This window comes from Podarcis liolepis (genome assembly GCF_965112155.1).
Source record: "Podarcis liolepis genome assembly, chromosome: 6".
In the NCBI taxonomy this organism is placed as follows: domain Eukaryota; kingdom Metazoa; phylum Chordata; class Lepidosauria; order Squamata; family Lacertidae; genus Podarcis; species Podarcis liolepis.
This window is the reverse complement of record NC_139559.1, coordinates 71798726-71818813: the sequence shown is the minus strand read 5'-3', so window position 1 is coordinate 71818813 and position 20088 is coordinate 71798726. Positions and strand designations below refer to the sequence as shown.

Below are 20088 nucleotides of genomic sequence, written 5' to 3'. Positions count from 1 at the left end.
CGCAACAATGGAATGTCTGGGCACGCTTTTTTATAGCAAGAATACAAAGCTAAAAATGAATGAACTGCAGCTAAAATCTTGTGTTCATTTTTCACAGGGTCCAGTCCTTCCTGTGCCCCTAATATTCTTAGAGGGTGTCTTCTCCAGTCTTCAGAGAGTAGCTGGAAGTGGGGAGGCAGAAAAATGTCCTCCTTTCCTTTCACTCTGCAGTTTTAATCTGAAATCTTAGGCGTGGTAATGTGCTCAGAGCTCAGAAACTGCTTGCATTAATGAAATTCCCTGTCGCAAAACATGCCTAGAACAATGGGAGTTTCCAACGCTGGATGGAAGTTGGAGTCCATCAATCTCTGGAGGACCACAACTTCTCCATCCCTGATTGGCAGTAACGCAAAACTGACTGCATATCACAGCCTTGGTGAGTCCCCTCCACCTTCACTAAACTGTCGATCTAAATTCTTCAGCCAGCCAGTCCCGAAACTGCCGCTGGTTTCCTTTGCGCGCTCCGCCTTCGCCCTCTAAGAGGCTGCCTAGGAAGAGGCAATGCGAAGCTGGCTCCCCAAACGACGGCAGGGTCCCGTCTGAGAAAGGGAGGGAGGCGCTTCCCGTTGTCAACTTTTCCACACGTCCTCAAGCCGTGCGGGAACAAACAAAGGGAGTCCAGCTCGAGTTGAGACGCGGCGGGGATTTGTTTTGGAGGAAGCCACAACTTTCCCCAGAGAGAGAAAGAGATGCAGGCGGTGGCTCCACGCAGGAAGCCGGCGAGGACAGAGCGCGGCGGGGAAGGCGACTAACGGCTCGCTCCTGGTCTCCTGCAGAGGCGCAGAAGCACCAGGCTCCTGGCTCGGCGCGTCCGGAGCAGCCAGACGGGGCGGGAGAGCGAGCCCGCTTGGGGCCATATAGCAACTCTCCGGAGCCGCGTTTTTCCCTCCGTCTTCCTTCCTAGTCCGGTTCTGGCCCCAAAGGGACCAAGGGACGGAAAGACTAGGGTGTGGGCAGGAGGCGAGTATTGGACGGCGCCCCAAATCCACCCCGAGGTATGAAACCCTGATCCACCACCCTCCCATAGGTGCCAACTCCCTGGGGCCCTGGGTGCCCGAGCACCCACAAAATTCCCCATGAAGGGGCAGAGCACCCACAAATTTCGGTGCCACGCTGCATGGCCACACAGCAACTCCTCGGAGCCACGTTTCCTCCGCAGGATCCTACTCTGGGGAAGGAAAGAGCTCAAATCCACCCCGAGATATTCCAGCGCGCGCTTGGACGGACCCCGATCCACACACCCCTCCCCACTGCTTGGAGAATCTCCCCGCTATTTCCCCATCGCCGCCTGGAGGCGGCTCTGCCCTCCATCCCCAAATCCCAATTTCATTTCCAAAGGCTGAAGGAAAAAGAGAGGGCGCTCCATGGGAAAGGGGCGCGCCGTAGCGGCTCCATCCTCGCTCACCTCGGTGGGGACAGAGATCGTGGCGGGGACGGATCACGGGCGGAGGGCGGTGGCGTCCTCTTGCTCCATTGCCGAGCGCGGCGGCGGCGGTGGCGCTGCCGATGCTCCCCACCAGGATCCGCGCCGAGAGTGCCGAGGCCGCTGTCCCCGCGCGTCCCTCCTCCGTCGTCTCCTCCTCCTCCAACAGCCGCTCTCTCCGCCCACTGCTGCTGCTGCCGCGGGCCGCCACCTCCGGGCCGCGCCCTGCTCCGACGCCGGCGCGCGCACGTGGCTCCCCCCAGCCAGCGGGCTGGCGCGCAAGGAGGGAGAGGGGTAGGCAGCGATGGTACGCCGAGACACCCCCTGGCTTAGCCCCATGTCTTCTTCTTTGGCGATCACTTGTACCTGAGTAAGATTGTCTTCCATGGACACGGTCTTAACAGTGAGTCCTAAGTGATTGTGGAGGCCAGTTCTGGATCCTCACGTCCTTCCACAGTGGGGACATAGGTTTCTGGGCAGGAGTTGATCACGGTGTGGATTTGCCAATCGTCCTGAGTTTGTGCTTCTTCAAAGTCCATGTCACCTTTGGCTGTCCTCCAGCTGGAGCGTTTTCAGGCCAGTGTTTCCCAATTGTCCTGTTTATACTACTTTTTTTTTTTACATTTACCTTGAGAGAGTCTTTAAACCTCTTTTGTTGACCACCAGCATTACACTCTCCATTTTTGAGTTCGGAATAGAATAGTTGCTTTGGAAGACGATAATCAGGCATCCGCACAACATGACTAGTCCAACAAAGTTTATGTTGAAGAATCAATGCTTTGACACTGGTGATCTTTGCTTCTTCCGGTACACTGGCATTAGTTCACCTGCCTTCCGAAGTGATGTGTACATTTTTTTGGAGACACTGTTGATGGAATCTTTTGAGGAGTCAAAAACAGGACTGGAGTTGAAGTGCTGATTGGATCATTACTGCTAAGCCATGGTTTAGTGTGACATGGTTTTTGTTATATATATATTTTTGAAAACCCAAACCCAAAATGCTACAATCTGAAAAAATAGGACTAGGAGCATGGAAAGTACTCAATTAACTGAGGTTCTGGTGGGTATTTTTTACTCATGGTTTTCCCAAAAAAAGATCAACAACTTTAGGGGGCAATCTAAAAAAAGCTAAGCAATTTTTTGCCCCTCTCAAAGAAATCCTGGCTACGCCCATGACTAGGACAGACTCCCAGTGGCACAGATGTGTTCTTGCCCTCTTCTTGCCTGTGATACTCACTTTTTTCATGGTTTCAATAGCACTTCAAATCATACCTCTCTTAAAATCTCCACCCACCCATACACAAACCAAAAGCTTAACTGGGACATATTTTAAAAAGGCCATTGACTTAAACATATTTCAGATTGGAGCCTATTTCTCCATATTATATAAAATGAATTTATGGAATAGTCCAAATGCCCACCAATACTGGTTTTCTAGGTCTTGATTGATTTCAAAATTGAATAAATAAAATCCAATTTTCCCCAAGGTTATCTGAGATTTCTTCCTCCCTATAAATGTTTATAGATGGTGATGTTATTCATTCAACCTAACATGCCACACTTTCCTTCTCCATAAACTAACAGATGGCAAGAACAGTTTTCCATGCTGGTAAGTAGTGAACATACATGTGATCGTCACAATTTGTTCTCTTTTTACTTGTCCTTTTCTTTCCACCCAAAGCATGGAGTACACTTCATCAGATACATAAAGTGGCTATCCTTAGTTGGTGGGTATATATTCATTTGGGGTGGGTGGGGAGTATGAGCAGACAGGCCAAATGGTGATGGAACTACAGAAATTACATTCTGTTACAAATCAGTTAAGTCACTCTTCACAGGAATAGCCTTAGCAGTCACCCTAATACTGCTAAGTAATTTAACACCTGCAGTGTGACAAGAAGCCTTAATATCTTTATTCATGCCCCAGAGACAAATAAAATCCCTTGATACATTTTAACTTGGCAGTTTCACACTGGAATATCCCTTTGAAATTCCACAGTAAGAGAAGGGCAACTTTAGGTCAGCTCCAGAGTATCTTGGGAGAGGGAAATGTTCCAATGTCAATGTTCTGGGAAGAGGGGAAATCTCTGCATGCCTTTCCCGTGTTCTGAAAATATATATAATCTGTGCGAGTCTTTCATTTATAGCCCTTTCATCACTGCTTCTGCAATTCATCAAGTAAAAGATTTTGTTTGTGCTTTGATAAATGGGGAGATTCGGCATTAAACTGAAAAAAGTTAATCCCCATAATCTTAAAAAGATCTTAAGCTTTGAAATAAGTAATCTCCTTTTAGAGAACAAATCCCGTATTTCAAAGTCACATGTAAATATTGCCTTAGGATTGCATATTTGCTACAACGCTCCATGTATTTCCACCATTTTCCAGTGTTTCTAGATCACGGCCAAATGAACAATATTATTTTGTTCTTCTTTATTTTATGTATAATTTACCTGTGTTGCAAATCAATACAAAGAAGACATATCCAGTCATTTGGACCTATAATTCAATGAATTATTTTGGTCATTTGCTGAGTCTTCGTAACACAGATATCTGGCAACAGGCCTGGTGCCTGAAGTCAGCTCCCTGTACAACACGTCCTTGGGGGTCCTGCCATCTTTCATTCTGTGGGCGTGAGCAAGCCAGTGTAGACATCGTTGAGACAGGAGTGCACACAAGCTGGGAATGTGGGCCTGGAAGAGCACATCTTTGTTTGAGACTGTCCTGTCATGTGATGCCCAAAATCTTCCTGATGCAGTTCATGTAGAAGGCATGGAGGCATTGCTCCTGGTGATTGTAAGTTGCCCATGACTCACTTCCATAAAGCAGCATGCTCATCACCCAAGCCTGGTAGACCTTCATCTTGGTGTTGGATGCTACCATCACATTCTCACATACCCTTTCGAGAGGTGAGTCATTGCCCTGGCAGCCTTGCCAATACGCTTGGCCAGCTCAGTGTCAATGGAGAGGTTGCTGGTTATGGTGGAAACCAGGTAGACAAAATTGTCTGACATGAACATACTTCAGTGTCAATCACCTGCTGACAGTAAAGTCCAGCTGGTGCCAGTGGCCTAAACTTAGATGCCTCCAGGACAGTCGGTGTTTCGCCTTGATAGAGAAGAACGTGCTCATGGTGCAAAGTCTGCAATACAAGCACAGGTCAAGCAGCCTTTGTGCATATGAGCATTCATAAAACCCAGACAAATTCTGAAAACTCAGGGAGAAACTGGATGTGATGTGGAAGATCTGGGATAGGCTTGCTTGATGCAGCTATTCTAGGCTGCATCAACAGAAGTATAGTATCCAGATGAATGGAAGTAATAGTACCACTCTATTCTGCCTTGGTCAGACCACACCTGGAATACTCTGTCCAATTCTGACCACCACAATTTAAGAAGGATGTTGACAAGCTGGAACGTGTGCAGAGGGGGGCAACCAAGATGATCAAGGGGTCTGGAAACTAAGCCTTATGGGGAGCCCTTGAAGGAGTTGGGTATGTTTAGCCTGGAAAAGAGGAGTCTGAGAGAAGATATGATAGCCATCTGTGGTGTAGTGGTTAAGAGCAGTTGACTCGTAATCTGGTGAACCGGGTTTGCATCCCTGCTCCTCCACATGCAGCTGCTGGGTGACCTTGGGCCAGTCACACTTCTCTGAAGTCTCTCAGCCTCACTCTCCTCACAGAGTGTTTGTTGTGGGGGAGGAAGGGAAAGGAGAATGTGATAAAGGGTAGTGATAAAGCGGGATATGAAATCCAAACTCTTCTTCTTCTTCTTCTTAAGGGATGTCACATGGAAGAGGGAGCGTGGTTGTTTTCTCCTGCTCTTGAGGGTAGGACTTGAGGCAGTGGCTTCAAGTTACAAGAAAGGAGATTCTGACTAAACATTTGGAAAAACTTTCTGACAGAACTGTTTGGCAGTGGAACAGATTCCCACGAGAAGTGATGGACTGTCCTTCCTTGGAGGTTTTTAAGCAGAAGTTGGATGGTCATCTGTCGTGGATGCTTTAGCTGAGATTCCTGCATTGCAGGGGGCTGGACTGGATGATTCTGTGATTCTATGATGCATATTTTGTGTGTTTTTAAAAGAATATTGGGGGGAGGGTGTAATTTGATTGTGGACATTGTGCTGAGGAGAGGATTAATCCTTCCCCTATTTCTCTGATCAAAACCACTCATCCCACCCCACCCCCCACTCCCATTAGCAGTGCTGGGGGGGGGGGGGAAGATACCCACAGTGTACCAGTCTTTTGCCCTCCACTTCCCAATTATCCCTCTATATTTGCCTTACTCCTTCTCTTCTCACACATGCACACATATCCCTGTTCTCTGTGGCATGCATTTCACAGCATGGCTATTCCAAGTAGCCTTATGACGTGATATTCCTTCATCTCAACTCCATGCCCTCAAGAGACTGCTTTGATGAGTCCCTGTGCTGAAGAATGAAAGACACTGTATTTATTCAGCTGCTCAATTAAAGCAACAACACCACACAAAATTCTCAGGATAAACTGAGGAGCTTTAATGATCTCGTCTGGTACACAAGAAGGAACATGAGAAGACCAGTTCAGCCAAAGTTCAGGAGAATGGGAACTTCTTCCCCCAATCTTCCACACACAATAGTTCTTTCCTGTTGGGCAAGGGTATTTACAAATGCCATTGGGGCAATGCTCTTGTTTTTATGTGAGCTGAAGCAAACCAGGTCAGAGTCAGGGAGCATGTCAAGGGACTCAGCTATACAACTGCAAATATAATATTTTAAGTGCATTATACAAATGGAGCTGGTGAGCTAATGACAAATTCCATATATTTTTTAAAAGTTTTTTTTAAATATATGCACTTTCACAGTGTTTTTTTTATATATGTGTAGATTCAGCCAAGGATAGGGAACTGGTGAGCCTTCCACATGTTCTTGGACTCTGAACGCCTATCAGCTCCAGCCAGCACTGCTAGTATTAGTGACAGACATGCTAAGATACTGGTTCTGAGACTGTTTGCAACATTTTGTATATGTATGATTGACTGCAAAATTCTGTGGGGATACTCGTAGGATGCAAGTTCTTTTCTGAGGGCGGTTGGAGAATATAAACTTTAAAAGCCTTGTTTCCCCTCAACGTTCAGAGAAACTTGCCTGCATCAATAATTCTGGAACATGGACAGTGTTTCAAATATAAACTTCTATAATTTAAAGTAAATTTCGGAAGTGCCATTCCTCCTCCCCGTTCTCATGCCATTTGAAATCAGTTAGATTTCCCATTAAACAAAACAATGTTTACAAACCATGCAGAGTTTTTTTTTAGCTTGCTTACGAATATAGGGGAATGGCAGTTCATCAGACATCTGGTAGAATGGTTATCCGAGAAACTGAAGCAAGCTTTTAAAAACAGGAGTATGCCTTGAGATGGTGTGTTTTATTTCTAAAGCCCCAGAAGTATGCTTGGCAGGGTACATATAAGTACATTTGGATATGTTTTGCTACAGATGGAAAGTTAGTGTGCCAGCGATCCCATCATCCCTGACTTTTGGCCCTGTTGGCTGAAGTTGATGGAAGCTACATCCAAAAACATCCAGAGGGCAGCAGTTACCATGTGGAAAGTTTTTGGAGTAACAGTGAATTCAGTAATGTAAAAGGTAAAGCTGGTCGGTTAAGTCCAATCAATGGAGACTATGGGGTTGCAGCGCTTATCTTACTTTCAGGCCAAGGGAGCCGGCATTTATCCGCAGACAGCTTTCCGGGTCATGTGGCCAGCATGACTAAACCGCTTCTGGTCAATGGGACACCGTGACAGAAACCAGAGCACACAGAAACACCGTTTACCTTCCTGCCGGAGCGGTACCTATTTATCTACTTGCACTGGTGTGCTTTTGAACTGCTAGGTTGGCAAGAGCTGGGACAGAACAACTGTACCGTTGCAGGGGTTCAAACCTTCTGATTGGCAAGCCCAAGAGGCTCAGTGGTTTAGACAACAGCACCACTTGTAATCAGTAATGTAATCCCCTGGTTGCCACCTGTATTCCAAACTGGTGCAGTCCAAAAGAATTGCACTACTACAGGCTTTTGCTTAAATGTAAACCCCCCTGTTGGTACTTTGAAAACAGACTTTGTGCTTCTGCTGTTGATGTATTTTGGTGTGATGGGGAAAAAAGAAAACATACGGTGTTATGTTTAGACTGTGTCAGTTTTATCAGGAATGTGAAATGGGAATTCCTCCCCCCCGCCCAGATTTCCAGAATCTCAGCTAGACCATAGACGAACAAGTCGTTTAAAAACCAGGACCGATGGTGGATTAAATTAAAATTTGTATTTCAAACTACATTAAATGTGATGTAAATTTCAGGAAAAGACTGCATTTTGCAAAAGATACCGTAATCATAATCTGGAATGGTGCTGGACTTGGATGAAGTATGGGAACTCAGTCCAACTGGATTGATTTCATATTCCTCTAGAATTAGTCATATCTTGTAAAATTGTGTAGTGTTTTTAGAAGAAGGGACCTTGAAGTGAGAAAGCTGTCGGCTCACACACGCCAATACCAAAAAAGGGTCAAGTATTACAAAACAGAGTATGTTCATTTAGGTCTTTGAGCACAGCAGCATGACTTTACCATATTCTGCTAGTGTGTCAATAGATGGAACCAGAGAGCAATAGATGGAACCAGAGATTTTCCCTCAAGCCCTTGAATAAAAAACTATAGCTTGAAGCAAGTATTAGGAACTGAGCATCAGTAAAATTCATATTTTCAGTTCAGATTCAAAGTTCTCTTCATTTCAAAGACCCTGATTTACAGTGAAAACTTTTAGCAGGGTGATTTTGACAAAACCCTGCTGACTGAAACAAGTGAAGTTTTGGTATCCAGAAAAAAAGAAGAAACAGAAGCATACCTTTCAAATGATTTAAACATGGTGCTGTTTGCATGTAATGCTAAGCCAAACGATGGTGTATACAAACTGGATTCCTGGAGCAAAGATCATGGCCACGGTGCCTCTACCCTACTGCTCTCATGCTACCCAGGGCCAAGCTATGGTTTAGCTTAGTGTTACGTCTTAACCAGAGCTTAATGATAGTCTCACTCTAGACAAACTATGAGCTGTAGAAAAGGTTTTCTCTTCGTTTTCTCTAGCACTATGTGCAAACAGAGCCTTAAGAATAAAAGTTATCTGTCAAGTTTTTAAACAAATTACAAGAATATCTAGAACACTGCACATACCTTTGAAAGATTATCAGTTTGTGGGAAGGGGGAGGAGGAAAAAAGAGATTAGTGGGCTGTTGTAAAAGTGCAAATAGGCTAAATTACAGAATAAGAGATCTACACCATTATTGGGAATTTAAGAAGTGTCTTTTTGGATGAGGCCGAAGGCCCGTCTAATCCAGCCTCCTGTTTCCCACTGGCCAACCAGATTCCAATGGGATTCTTATCAACTGCCATTCTGAGGCATCCTGCCTCCGATTCTTAGATCTTGATGGTGTTTTTGATTAAGTGACATAAGCGTTCCTCAAGAAAAGATTGGTCTGTCCATGCTGGTGGCATCTTGCCTGGGCTTTCTTATCAAAAGCAACGAAGATCAGACTATGCTAAAGTAATCACCTCTAGTTATATTTTGTCAAATGCAAAAGCTCCAGTATCAAATCACAACCCAAGATTTCTAGCCCACTGAAAAGCTTGGGGAAAGTAGCAGTTGTAGCTTCTAAAAATGGATAATATAGAACGTGTTAAAATTTGCTTTCCCACCTAGCTGCCACTCCAGCAACCCAGACCAAAGCTGAGCAGAGACTGGCTGTTGATATTTCTGCACAGAGAATCTGCCAAACACCGAGGGAGAAGAGTTTTAACGCATGCCTGCACCAGAGACCATTTTGTTCTCTGCACACACTCCCCTCCTCCTCAAGTAGGTTGTGGAAGTTTGGTCCCTATTTCTACATTTCTTTCAGAAAACATACGATAGCAAATACATGCTGAGCACTGATTTGTTTGGCAGGGGTGGGGGACCGCCTCCCCTCAAATTTGGAAGTCATTCTCCGCCAGCCACTGGAAATTATGTAATATTATTGTGGAAAAACTTTGTTAAGAGTTCATTCAAGAGTGAACTCTCAGTAGCTGCTGAAGATTAAAATATGGCACAAGAGAGCTTATTATGCCCCAATCGTTGAATGCTTTATGGTAGTCAAAGCCACCATGCAGAATCCACCTAACATAAAGTTGGTCCAGACTGCCAACTTACGTTTTGATGCTGAAAATTTTAAGACCTTGCACAGAGCTGGATTTATTTATACATGCCTTTTTAAAAGCTTCTGCAAAACTGGTAAAATTCATTTTTTTAAAATGTAGTTTTCTATTCCACTGGTATACTTCCACATTCTGCATTAAGACAAGCCTTCCAAGGCATTAGAGCGGGGCCTGAGAGGACAGTTGCTATACCAAGTAACCAAATATTTTTTCCATGTTTTGGACAGCAGCTATAAAAGCAGTTGGCAGTAGCTATATAGAATGTTTGGATTTTTCCCCATGGGAAAGTAAATAAAAATTAAAATCTAAGCATTTAATATTTTTAAAATGTGAGTATATATTTTTAAATTGTATCAGACTGGTGTTTAGCTATTAAAAGCTGCTAATATTTTAATTCCTTCATACTAGATAAGTAGCTTACTAAGTCAGCACTTACATCTTATAGGTGAGTTAATACATATGCATAATTTCCTTCCATTTAAATTAAAGGGAACAAAAGAAAAATGACTACCTTTGGGTTAAGTGGGGTTCAGTTTTTAATGCTAGCCTTCCAGGCGTCACTAAATCCTGACCCATTTTTAATGAAGAAAAAATTAAGATGACACAAATACAGGATTGAGCGTAGACAACTTAATAGAATTTTATTCAAATATTTTTTTCAACAGAAATTGCCAGTATATGCAAGACCATATTTAAACATTCCCTCTCTACCCCCCAGCAGCATTACAGTGAAACAAACTGAAAAGCCATTGTGTATAAAATAAATGCTATATATACAAATATGGGTTGTGGTTAACATAGCTTGTCCTATAATTAGGAAGGTGATTTAGCTTGCTGAAATTCTCTTCAATGCAATATATTAAGTATGAAGATGGGAAACAAAACAGTTTTCAAAAATACTCACAGTTCAGCTCTGCCATCTGAAGTGTGAGGTCAGAATACAGAAAGGAAACAAAAGGCACACTGTGGCATGCAATAAGGCCAGAATTACCAGCCTTTAGATTTCTTGCTCTTTGTGAAAAATGCTTTGCAAAAAGATTAAAATAAGACATTAATCAAACGGACTTTTTAAATTCTTATGCTCGTGTTACTTAATTCTAAGTTAGTCCGTATTTAGGCAAATGATCACGCCCTCATACATGTATGTTACGGCCATAGCCTTTTAAAGAGATCTTCACCTTTCCGAGTCAATGTTATCTATGCTTTCTTTAATAGCCCTTTCCTGGTCTCACTGGTTTTTTTAGAAATACAGCACAGAAGACTTTTTTTGATGTTACTACTACGCATTTCAAAATGCCCCAAAATGGGGTGCCAACATGGTACCTTCCAGCCGGAGCCAGCTTAATTGTCAGTGATGATACGAGTGGTAGTCACGAGCAGCTGGAGGGAACTACATCAGCTACCCCTGTGTTGGATGATAAAATAATCCGAGTGGAGGGAATGTAAGAAATCAAGGCCATTCTTAAGTCCATGCACTACTAAAAAGGTGAACCAACACATGATATAGTTAAAATGAAGAGTGTCAGTAATCTCTACAAGTGTGTTCTTAGCAATGCCCAGTTGGTTTTTTGTTTGATTTCCCCCCCAAAAAGCAGGTCTTTAAAGTGGAAACAACCAACTTCCTTTTAAAAATAAACAAAGGTGTCCATCAATTTCTGAAACTTTAAAAGTTTTAATATTTTTGTGAATGTTTTATAACTCTTAACACAGTTATAACACATACACAACACATATACAACAATGTCAAGACTTTAAAAGTTTCAGAACAGAGTTCTGGCCACAGTGATTTAAACCATTCCGGTGCCACCGTACACCAACATTAATGACACCTATTTGTGAGATGACTGCTGGCAAGCACAAGTCAGAAGCTGAGTAGGACCAGAACAGAACTGGAAAGAAGTAAAAGATGACAGAGGCAAAAATTAGTACACTGTAGCTGATTTTGAGATGGGTGAACAAGGTAACATAAAGGCCAAAAAGCTAATTATGTCCACAATCTTTTCCTAGAACAAATTCCTCAACAGCAGCCACTCTCTCATTGCCATGTTGTTCCGGGTTTGTATCTTTTACATGACAGGAAAGAGCCGCATCTGGGTAGATTCTGAAACATCTAGACTTTGTTGCCCAATGTAGTCCTATGCATTAAGCATATTTGTGTTCCGTTATGTAACAAAACGTAATTTGAATATTAGAAACCGAACGTGAAACATGTTTCTTGGCATGCAGGTGTGAAAAGTACCCCAAATTATTAATAAATCGCACCTTGGGGGGAAAACAACCCGGGAGAATTGGACCTGTATCAGACCTGTATCAGATCCATGAAAAACACAAAGCTTATTTTTTTTTGTTCCCTGAGAGCTTTGGAATGTAATTATTGTGATGGACTGATGTCAACATGGTAAGATACTACTGGAGAGATTAACTTGGTTTTGTGGCATTAAGATAAAGTAAGCTATTTTTAAAAAGGAACAAAGTAAAAAAAAATACTCAATATAAAATAGTTACAAAAGCACTTTTCTGTTATCATTCAAACTGATCTCACAAAATCAGCATATGGAAGTAGATGCCATACCCAAACGCAGTTGGAGCCAGTCATGCAGGGGTGTAGCCTGAGGAGGCCATTGCCCTGGGTCAGTTTTCTGGGAGGGCACATTTAGGCACTCTTCCACCTGGAGGGCAGCTGAGAAGGACACAACATACCATACCATTTGGGTATGGTATCTACTTCAATGCTGCTGAGACATCATCATCATATTTTTTTTGCCTCCCCTGTTTATGGTGTAAACCTGTTAGCATGCATTCAGAGAAAATGTACCTTATTCTGCCACGTAATGTAGCGTTCCATATGCTGATTTTGTGAGATCAGGTTGAATGATATCAGAAAGCTCCACCACCGCAGTCATGCTTAGCATATTGAAATCAGTGAGATTTCAATTAATCTGATTAATTTATCCCTTATTCATACACAAAGAATGGTATGTTACAGCAGTTTTCCAAAGCACATGACAGGCTCAATCCAACCTACAATAGTTGTACATCTTTCATCTTCTTTAGTGACTTACATAAAGAATTATCTTACTCTCAGTTTATCTGGGAGTGTTCATATTACCGTATTTTTCGCTCTATAGGGCGCACCGCACCATAGGGCGCACCTAGTTTTTTTGGGGGGGGAATAAAGAATTCCCCCCCCCGAGCCCCAAAGAGCAAAGAAGCCAAGACAGCCAGCGGGATCCATCCTGCTGGCTGTCTTGGCTTCCTCTTTAGCCATGCACAACCTCTCCAGCCGGGAGAGGCTGCGCGCGGCTTTGGCAGAAGCCAAGATATCGAGCGGAATGGATCCCGCTCGCTGTCTTGGTTTCCTTTTTAGCCACGTGGCTGGGGTGGGGGAAGCCCGAGCTTCCCCCGACCCCAGCCCCCAGAACGGGTTTGGGAGCGGGGGCCAGGTTGCGCGCAACCTAGCCTTCGCTCCCAGAGCTTGCGGATAGCTGCTCAAAGTCCGGGGTGCGCACCACTGTGCTCCCCAGGATTCGGGCTGCTGCCTGCTATCAGCTAGCCTTCGGAGCCCGCCGGGAACCCCCGCCGGACTCCGAAGGCTTGTGGATAGCTGCCCAAAGCCCGGGGTGTGCAGCTTTGCGCTCCCTGTGCTTCGGGCTGCAGGCTGCTATCTGCAAGCCTTGGGAGCCCGGCGGGCACTCCCGTCGCGTTCCGAAGGCTTGTGGATAGCTTCCTGAAGCCTGGAGAGCGAGAGGGGTCGGTGCACACCAACCCCTCTCGTTCTCCAGGCTTCAGTGAAAGCCTGCATTCGCTCCATAGGACACACACACACACACACATTTCCCCTTCATTTTTGGAGGGGAAAAAGTGTGTCCTATAGAGCGAAAAATACGGTATACCTTTCTTTATGTAAGTCACTAAAGAAGATGAAAGATGTACAACTATACAATCAATAAGACTTAAATTAGTCATGTGCTTTGGAAAACTGCTGTAACATACCATTATTTGTGTATGAATAAGGGATAAATTGATGTTGCCCAAACATTTTTAAGGTTAGAGTTGGATTATTATTTTTTGTAAAAAAAAAAACCCTCTACATTATCTGTTAATACTTAAAAACAGCGGTGTTCTCCTTATTTGCTTGTAACTTGACATACATATTTGAAATCTCCTCCCAGTAGTGCATCAGAACTCCAGTTGGGAAGATGCAAGAAAATACCAAAAGACAAAAAAAAAAAAAAAAGGGAAAAAAGCGCCAGATATTGAAAATGACCTCCTACATCATATATTAAGGTTCTATTGCTGCCTCAGGATTAGAGACAAGCACTAGAAAACTGTACTTGTGTACACAGTAATTTCTTACTTATAAACAAAAGTATCATCTCCTGTTGCAAAACACAACTTTGAAATCATTTCCCCAGTATAATAAAATGAGTGGTGTGGTGACAGAGGGAGGGTCTTTGTGAAAACTATCCTATAGTCTTCACAATGACCCTCCCACTGTCACCAACACCCAGTCATGGCGAATGTGTGAAAAGCTATGGGTGAGATCCCTGCTGCATTGGATTACACTTCTCCCTCCCCTCCTCCTGCAGTCAACATCCAATCTGCTGTGGAGGATCCCCCAACCATCCAATGCAGATTATGAGGGCTGATGGAGAGCTGCAGAATGGGAGAAATGGTACGTCCTGTTTGCAAATATAGAAGTCCACTTTGCAAGAAGGATAAAACAATTGGATATCACCCTTTGTTTGTTGGTCTTTACAGCCATTTGTTGAAAACTACACAATAAAATGTTATGGGGAAACGACCCTTACTAGACTCGGACAAACTATATATTCACCTTTCCCAGTCATTCAAAACCACGATTACACTATCCACTTAACTTTCACTCTTTAATTCCAGTTTCAAATTATTCATGGTATATGCATATACTTGCCTAATATTTATTTTTGATTGTTTAAGACTTAAATGTGTGTGGGGGTTTTTTATCAGCAGAAACTTGGGTCAATGCACAGAGCTGCAGGAAAATCAACAACACCCTTGCATTTCCCTTCTTGCCAGCTATACTTTCCTTTAGAGCTATTATTTAAAACTCTCAAGAGGAATTTGTTGCTCTGCACAGAGAATCTCAAGCTCAGACTTTGTCCAAGCATATTTGCATATGCTCTGTTACCCTAAGGGGGAGAGTTTTTAGCAAGTGTTCTTCTACAATTAAGCAGCTCCGTTTCAAAGAGTTACATTCCTCCAGTTCGGCAGGCAGCAACTCCAGGTAGTTTCCGTTAAGCTCTAGCTGAACAAGGTTGGAGAGTTCCCCAACTTTAGGGGACAAATGCATCAGGCTGTTATGTCCCAGTAGGAGATACTGTAGCTTTCTGCACTGAAATAATTCATTTGGAAGTGCCTCAATCTAAAGAGAAAAAATAAAAAAATACATAATATTGTAAGGTCATTAATTTACACACACAAACACACAAAATCAGTTAATGTATGTATTCCTAAATCATGCTGATCTAGAGCCTAGGATACATGCATTCAGTGAGGGCTATCTCTCTGTATCCTTCCCCACCCCTCTGCAATATTCTTTTATAAATATAGATGGTTGAGAAAATGCCTATTTCATTGTGGAAATCCCTGGCTGATTCACATGACCTGTTTTATGCCTAATTTTCAAATAAACAAAAGCACGATAAGCAAAGAATTAATAATCTGAGCAACTTGCTATAAGCCCAGTGAAACAATCCTTTGTGGCAGCACATCAAAAGTTAGATGTTGAGCTCCCTGCTTAACACTTACATTTGAAGCAGGCTAATGGGGCAGGGGAGGAGACAAATAGGTTTGAAACCAATGATGTATGAAGAGATTGAAGTAAGCTAGTTTTGTGAATGCTGTATGCTACTGTTCTAGCTGAAATAAGTCAGGAAAATGGTTTTGACAGATACAGATAGAACTCATAATAAAGATAAAATACTTCCCCACTCAAGTACTGAAAATTGGATTTTCTTCCCAGAGCAAGAACAGAGAACAGGTTTTTCGCTCACTGCCTGCAGCAGGACTACTACTACTACATTGGAAAGCATTTTATTGCAGTGAATATAACTGGTTGAGGTGTGTGGTACCCACATGTTTTCTGGTTGGCAAATATGCCCATGGAATTAAAAAAAGGTTGGCAACCACTGCTGTAATATATTGCAGGACTGGGCTTTTACCATGCCTTCAGTCTTGATTAACTTTTTTTCTTAGCTTTTATTTTACATTCACTTTAAAGCAGAAGGGTGGGATTCACCTAACCAGTCCTGGCAGCAGAAGCCCTGCACAAGGACTTCTGCTTGTGCAGTGGGGCTTCCTCTTACCAGCCATGCACTTCCCAAGATCAGCTTGGAGCAGGGGTGGGGAATGGGAATTCCCAGGACAGTGTAGGGGGATGGGAAGGGGTACTGTTCCATCTGGCAAGCTGGACTGCTTGCACAAACGGAATGATTGCAAGAGTGCAATGCTGAATTCCGCCAATAGTTTGCTTCTACTTACGTGATTCTTTGTCACAGCAAGGTACTGCAGGTTTGTTAAATACTGGATTTCATGTGGAATGGATGTTAGCTTGTTATAACTGAGGTCCAAATAATGTAGCTTTAGGCAAAGAAAAAGTTGTGGTGGGATTTTTTTTATGTTGTTATGATTTAAATAGAGCTGCTCCAGGTTTGCTAAAGCTCCAATCTGCACTGGGATGTAGGAGATGGTGTTGTGCCACAATTTCAGGCAAGAAAGGTTCTCAAGGTGTTGAAAACTAATGATTTCTTCTACTGTTCGTATATTATTGTCTTTTAAGTCTATTTCATGCAAATAGTTCAGGCTAAAGATAGAATGTGGAATGCGCTCCAAGTCACAGCTGATCAATTCCAAAGTTCTCAGGTTAAGCAATTTCTTCAAGTTGGTCAACACTAGAAGTTTTTTCCCCTCATTGTCAATAGATAATTTTTGTAGTGAAGGCAACTGGTCTGTAACCACCTGAGGTATGCGGGAAAGGCTATTCTTTAAGTGAATTGTTTTCAGATTCACAAGATCCTGAAAGCCCTCATTGTAGAGACCATTCTGGTTTTCTAGCATATAACATCCAGTCAAATACAATTCCTGCAAGTTACTTAGATAGAAGATCCAACGTGGAATCTTTCCCATATCAGCCAACTTTAGACGCAGGATTTTTAAATTCTCTTCTAAGAAGTGCAGTGCTGGAAATTCCACAGTTAATGATGAATGATAAATGTTCAGTTCCTTGAGATTGGGTAGCTGGTTTACAGATGCCGGAAGCTTAACCTCAGGAATAAGTTCTAGGGTTAGAACTTCTATCTCTGTGAGTTCAAAGATGTCATCTGGAAGACCACTAAGCATAAAAAGGTGAAGTTCCATCTTATCCTGGGAATTTCGTACCAGTTTGCTTTTCAATCTCTCTAAAGACCACTCGTTATTTAGACTGATCTGCTTCAACTTGTTTTCACTCACCTCAGAGAGGAATATTGAGAACCGTTTTGAATACAGAGGATCATACTGGTCTGCTAGGTGAAGAATGAAGGCAAAGTCATTTTTTACATCAGGAATATCACTGTAATTACTTTGCTCCCTCAGCTTCTCAAAAGAATATTGTTTGAGTGAACTTCTCAGCATCCATAACAAACTGTAAGTGCACGTCAGGCCATACAAGATCACTACGATAACATAAAACGAAGCTAGCACTTTAAAAATTTCTGCTAGTGAATAAACACACTGGTATCTCTTGTAGCCAGTAAAGACTTGAATATCAGCCACACAGTCAATTTCTAGTGTAATAAAGGTTAAATAATAGGGAACATAAATCATTATTAGTATAAATACAATGACCTTGATCACAATCTGTTTTAGGTACACACGATAGATGATATCCTTCTGTTCAACATGCACCCTGAACCTTTTGACTTTTTCAAATATTGATTTTGCTTGTTCCCCTTCTTTTCTGTCTAGAACATTTGAAGAGCTCTCTCTTCCAGCTGTTTCCAGCCCAGTCTGCGAGTAGGAGACAGACTGTCGCTTGTTCTCCAATTCTGCTATGTTGCTTGGAGAGGAAAGAAAGGTCTTTGATTTGGAGAATGGCTGAGGCCTCACAGACTGTTCAGCAACTGTTTCCGATAGGGCACGTGTTGTCCAGGGAGAATCAAAACATTTGTGTAGTATGGCTACAAAGTGTTCCAGCCTTGAACTTGTGCTGGGATAGTAAAGCCAAAAATTACTGCAAGCAGCAAAAATGAAAGTATGAAGAAGCACTAAGTATGGGAGAAATTTGGCAAACCAGTGAAGCTCTCTCTCGTAACACACAGCATCAATGTAAGAATACTGCTGTCGATGAAGGTAATTCTGGATTCTAAGAGGGAGCACTATTGGCGCTGCAGAGCTGGAGGATACATTAAGGTTGTTTTTCACCAGATCCCAAGGCACTGCACAATGATTGTCAAACTCAAGCTTGCAAGGAAGACAACATAACAATCTAGTTTGAGTGAGTTGGAGAGCTCCAGCAAGGACAGCAACAAGCAGCATTATCATGGTGAGGTAATAGCAGAAGACATCCCACCATGGTTTCAGGATGTGGTATGATGATTGGGCATCTGCTAAACATCTGAGTTCAGTTAACGTAATCATGACTTGATTATGGAACAGTGGCAACTGGAAATGAAAAACAAGTGATAAATTCTTAGCTGAGAATACAGATACAATGTTATTTAATTAATGAAAATATCAAAACATTTGTTAAGACTTCAAACCTAACAAAGATTGTTCTTACAGTTGCTATTCTTCTAGTCATGCAGTGTGTACACTGCACAACAAACCAACAATAGCATTTAGCAGACACTAAATATTTTGATTCAAGTTAAGCTGAAGTCCATGCATTGGTAACCTGGATTACTGCAATTTGCTCTATGTAGGGCTGCCCTTGGGCCTGGTCTAGAAGCTGCAGCTGGTGCAGAAAGGGTCCACCATACTGTTGATGGGAGCACATGGCCAACATATGCCACTATTGCTAATGTATTTACAATGGTTGCCCATCTACTATCGAGGTCCTTGTATACATTTACAAAGCCCTGAACAACTTAGGTCTGGGTTACCTTAGGGACTGCCTGAACCCTTATATCTCAGCTCTGTCACTGAGATCATCTGCAGAAGCATCGTTGGTCATCCTGAGTTAGTAAGGCCCATCTGACAGCAACAACAACAAAAAAACCCCAAGCCTTTAGTCCAATGCTGTCAAATGTTGTGCCAATAGGGATTCAGCACACACCTTTTACTTTAAATGGCATCTGAACACTTTTGTATACCACCAAGCTTATGCAGGACATCAAGAAAGCTTCATTCTGTAACAGTTTGGTGGGTGATCTCAGATTTTAAATTTTTACATGGTTTTTAGTGCGTGTGTGTATATACACCATTTTGATTTAAAAAATATACAGTTATACAGATATAACAAAAATGTAAGCAATAGAAAAGCAAGTATGCAAATTCCACCCACACCTGTTGTGCTATTTACTCTAAACTGCATTGAAAGGGAACTTCCAAGACCCCAATTTGAATAGCACACCTATGCTTCTTGACAACACCACACTTTCCACTTAGATGGTCCTTCCAAACTTATCTCCACTGCAGAAATGAAGCAGCTACCCCCAAAGAGAAGTGAGAAGCCATGCAGCATAAGCCTATACTTCAGCATAGAAGAGCACTCAAATTATTGCCACCGTCCACTTCCTTGTTGAAACGTCTGGTGTTGGAGTTCTGAAGAACTGCTATTGTTTTTGTTTACTTATCATCTGTTATATATAGCTTAAACATTTATCTTTGTTAAGTACCGTATTTTTCACACCATAGGACACTCTTTCCCCCCTCCAAAAATGAAGGGGAAATCTGGGTGCGTCCTATGGGGTGAATGCAGGCTTTCGCTGAAGCTTGGAGAGCGAGAGGGATCGGTGCGAACCGACCCCTCTCGCTCTCCAGGCTTCAGGAACACATCCGCAGCCTAGGCAGCCCTGCGGGAGTTGCCGCAGGGCTGTCTAGGCTGCAGATAGCAGACTGCTTCCTGGAGCGGCGGGCGCCCCGAAAGCAGAGCACCCGGCGCTTCGGGAACACACCCGCAGCCTAGGCAGCCCTGCGGGAGTTCCCGCAGGGCTCCCCACACTGCGTACAGCAGCCTACTTCCCGGAGCGCCGGGCGCCCCAAAAGCAGAGTGCCCGGCACTTCAGGAACACATCCGCAGCCTAGGCAGCCCTGCGGGAGTTCCCGCAAGGCTCCCCACACTGCGGATAGCAGCCTGCCGCCCGGGGCGCCCTGAAGCAGAGCGCCCCTCGCGCCGGGCAGACATCGGCCAGCCCCACAAGCTCGGGGGACAGTGGGGAGTCGCAGC

The 20088-nt window shown here is 43.3% G+C and overlaps 2 protein-coding genes across 5 annotated transcripts in view; both read right to left on the bottom strand.

Moving 5' to 3' along the window:
- LRRC8C (leucine rich repeat containing 8 VRAC subunit C) overlaps positions 1-1617 on the bottom strand; it is a 37860-nt gene extending 36243 nt beyond the window's left edge. Inside the window, exon 1 of the mRNA XM_083511067.1 lies at positions 1445-1617. The gene's annotated coding sequence lies outside the window, so the exon portion shown is untranslated. The remainder of the gene's footprint in view (positions 1-1444) is intronic.
- Positions 1618-11265: 9648 nt separating this feature from the next.
- LRRC8B (leucine rich repeat containing 8 VRAC subunit B) overlaps positions 11266-20088 on the bottom strand; it is a 29311-nt gene continuing 20488 nt past the window's right edge. For all 4 annotated transcript variants that reach the window (XM_083511065.1, XM_083511063.1, XM_083511064.1 and 1 more), the window contains 2 exons: positions 16203-18362; positions 11266-15084 (listed from right to left, as the gene is read on the bottom strand). In XM_083511065.1, the coding sequence (XP_083367191.1) occupies positions 14812-15084; positions 16203-18338 (2409 nt within the window). In that variant the 5' untranslated portion in view covers positions 18339-18362 and the 3' untranslated portion in view covers positions 11266-14811. The remainder of the gene's footprint in view (positions 15085-16202; positions 18363-20088) is intronic.